Source organism: Eimeria mitis, genomic scaffold (assembly GCF_000499745.2).
Source record: "Eimeria mitis Houghton genomic scaffold, Emh_scaff1821, whole genome shotgun sequence".
Classification (NCBI taxonomy): Eukaryota; Apicomplexa; class Conoidasida; order Eucoccidiorida; family Eimeriidae; genus Eimeria; species Eimeria mitis.
Window position 1 is genome coordinate 7,388 of NW_013570142.1, and position 2,294 is coordinate 9,681.

Consider the following 2,294-nt stretch of genomic DNA (forward strand, 5'->3'; position numbering starts at 1 on the left):
ATATCGGTGATCCTTTTGTTCGTTTTTCGTTGCTTTCGCGAGGGAAAGCTGACGGGAAATGCTTGGAAATGGTTTTGTTTTTTGATTTTGTGTTTTATTTTGTGAAAAATGTTTTTATTTCCATCCTTTTTCGTGCTGCTTTCTGCAGCTGGCGAGTTGCCGCCGCAGCCTCACCGGCGTCATCGATCGTCGGCGGTTCATTTTTGTTGAAATCTGCTGAAACCCCTTTGAACCGTTCTTCTTCTTTTTTTCAATTTCGTTCTGTTTCTTCTTTTTCACCAGAAACCGAAGCAAAATACCCCGATACAGGAGCCAGTACACCCACCAGTGACAGCCAGGCGCTAGAACCACCCCCACCTCTGTACTCCTACCCTGCTGATGATTACCTGGTGCTTCCTAGTAGCCGAAGGTACTGTGAAGGCAGCAACATTCTCCTCGCCTCTGCACAGAAAGAGGTGCGACCCCAGCACTGCTAGCTGCCTGAACTTAACACAGCTTACAGCCCTGAAACGAAGCAAATTCAAAACAAACGAAAAAACAAAAAATACAACAAACAAATAAGCCAGACAAAACAAGCAAAGAAACACAAACAAAAACAGAAAAATTCATACAATAATATTATTGCTCTTCACAGTCACCTTACAGGAGTGCAACCGAGGCAGTAGCTGGCTGCTCCTCAGACCCCCGCTGCACCTTCTTCTCCTCCGGCCCCCGCAGACGCCTCAGCCCCCCGCTGCCCACGACCTTCACTGACGACCTCATCCCTGGCACTGGAGCGACGTGGTGAGGTTTCCGCTGCTAGTTTAGCGTTTAGGGTTTAGGGTTTAGGGTTTAGAGTATCTCAGCTATTCACTTCTGCTTGTGTCTCTATGCTTTTCTTTTCGTTTCGCTGCATCTTTCTTAAGTTTGCAACCAGGGATTTCTTTGTTTACTTCATTCTTTTTTCCCGTATTCTGTATTTTTTTGTCTCTTGTTTATAATTTTATTATTTATTTCTGCTGTCTGTATTTTTTTGTCTTTTGTTTGTTTTATTATTTCTTTCTATTTTTCATTTCGCTTTGTCTTCAGGTTCTGCAACGGTATGCTGGGGGTGGAGTGTTTATTGTATTTGTTTGTTGTATTAGTTTATTTATTTGTGTACTTCTTTTTTTTCTCTATCTGCCTGCTGTATATATTTATTTATTTGCTTGTTTATTTTTTTTCTTTTTCTTTCTTTTGTGTTGAGGGGAGGAGTGGTGGCGTAGCACAAAGGCTGCTGGCTGGGTGACACTTGTAAAGGGAGACGAACTAAGAGGTCAGACTTCATGCTGCTGCTGCAGCTGCTGTTGCTGCTGCAGCTGCTGTTGCTGCTGCAGCTGCTGTTGCTGCTGCTGCTGTTGCTGCTGCTGCTGCAGTTGCAGCAGCAACGGTAAAAACATTATAATTATATTTTCTATTTCAGTTTTAAGCCCCGGCTTTGACCTGCACTTGAATACAACTGTTGTAAGATTTTTATAAAAAAAAAAAAAAAAAAAAAAAAAAAAAAAAAAAAAAAAAAAAAAAAAAAAAAAAAAAAAAAAAAAAAAATAACAGAACAAACAACAAACAAACAACAAAACAACAACAATAAAGCACCAGCAGCAACAACAAAACAACAAAAAAAGAATAAAGAAAAGCAGTTATTTTATGTTTGTTTAGGGGGGCTGCGAGGGGCCAGATATACTAAAGGAGGTGCCGAGGATAGACGGAGGCAATGCTATACAAGCCGTATTAAATTTGTACGCAGCTACCATCAAGAATTTTATTTTATTTATTTATTTATTTATTTATTTAATTTATTTAATTTATTTAATTTATTTAATTTATTTAATTTATTTAATTTATTTAATTTATTTATTTTTTGTTTTAATTGTATGAACAACACACAGATGTCAAGAGGACTCGGATTGTGATTTCGTGGTGGTGGTGAGTTGTTTTAGTATTTCTCTTTTTATGTATTTGTTTATAAATATAATTATAATAATAATAATAATAATATTTATTTGTTTGTTTATAATAAATAAATAAATAAATAAATAAATAAATATTTTTGTATTCTATAGCCCCCTAGAATTTCACAGCTGCAGAAGATCCACCCAACCGTGTACGCCAGCCGAAAGCGTTGATGTGCAGAGGTAAACAAAAAATTAATTTTATTTTATTTCTTTCTTTTTTTTAAATTTCTTTGTTTGTTTTGTTCTTTTTGATGTATATATATATACATATATATATATATATATATATATATATATATATATATATATATATATATATAT

At 35.7% G+C, this 2,294-nt stretch overlaps 1 protein-coding gene across 1 annotated transcript in view; it reads right to left on the reverse strand.

The window, feature by feature from the left end:
• The window catches only part of EMH_0044090 (uncharacterized protein), a gene marked incomplete at both ends in the record, with an annotated part of 1,076 nt that extends 314 nt beyond the window's left edge, over nt 1–762 (reverse strand). The window contains 2 exons of the mRNA XM_013495922.1: nt 387–504; nt 644–762. Of these exons, the coding sequence (XP_013351376.1) occupies nt 387–504; nt 644–762 (237 nt within the window). The remainder of the gene's footprint in view (nt 1–386; nt 505–643) is intronic.
• Nucleotides 763–2,294: the final 1,532 nt, after the last annotated feature.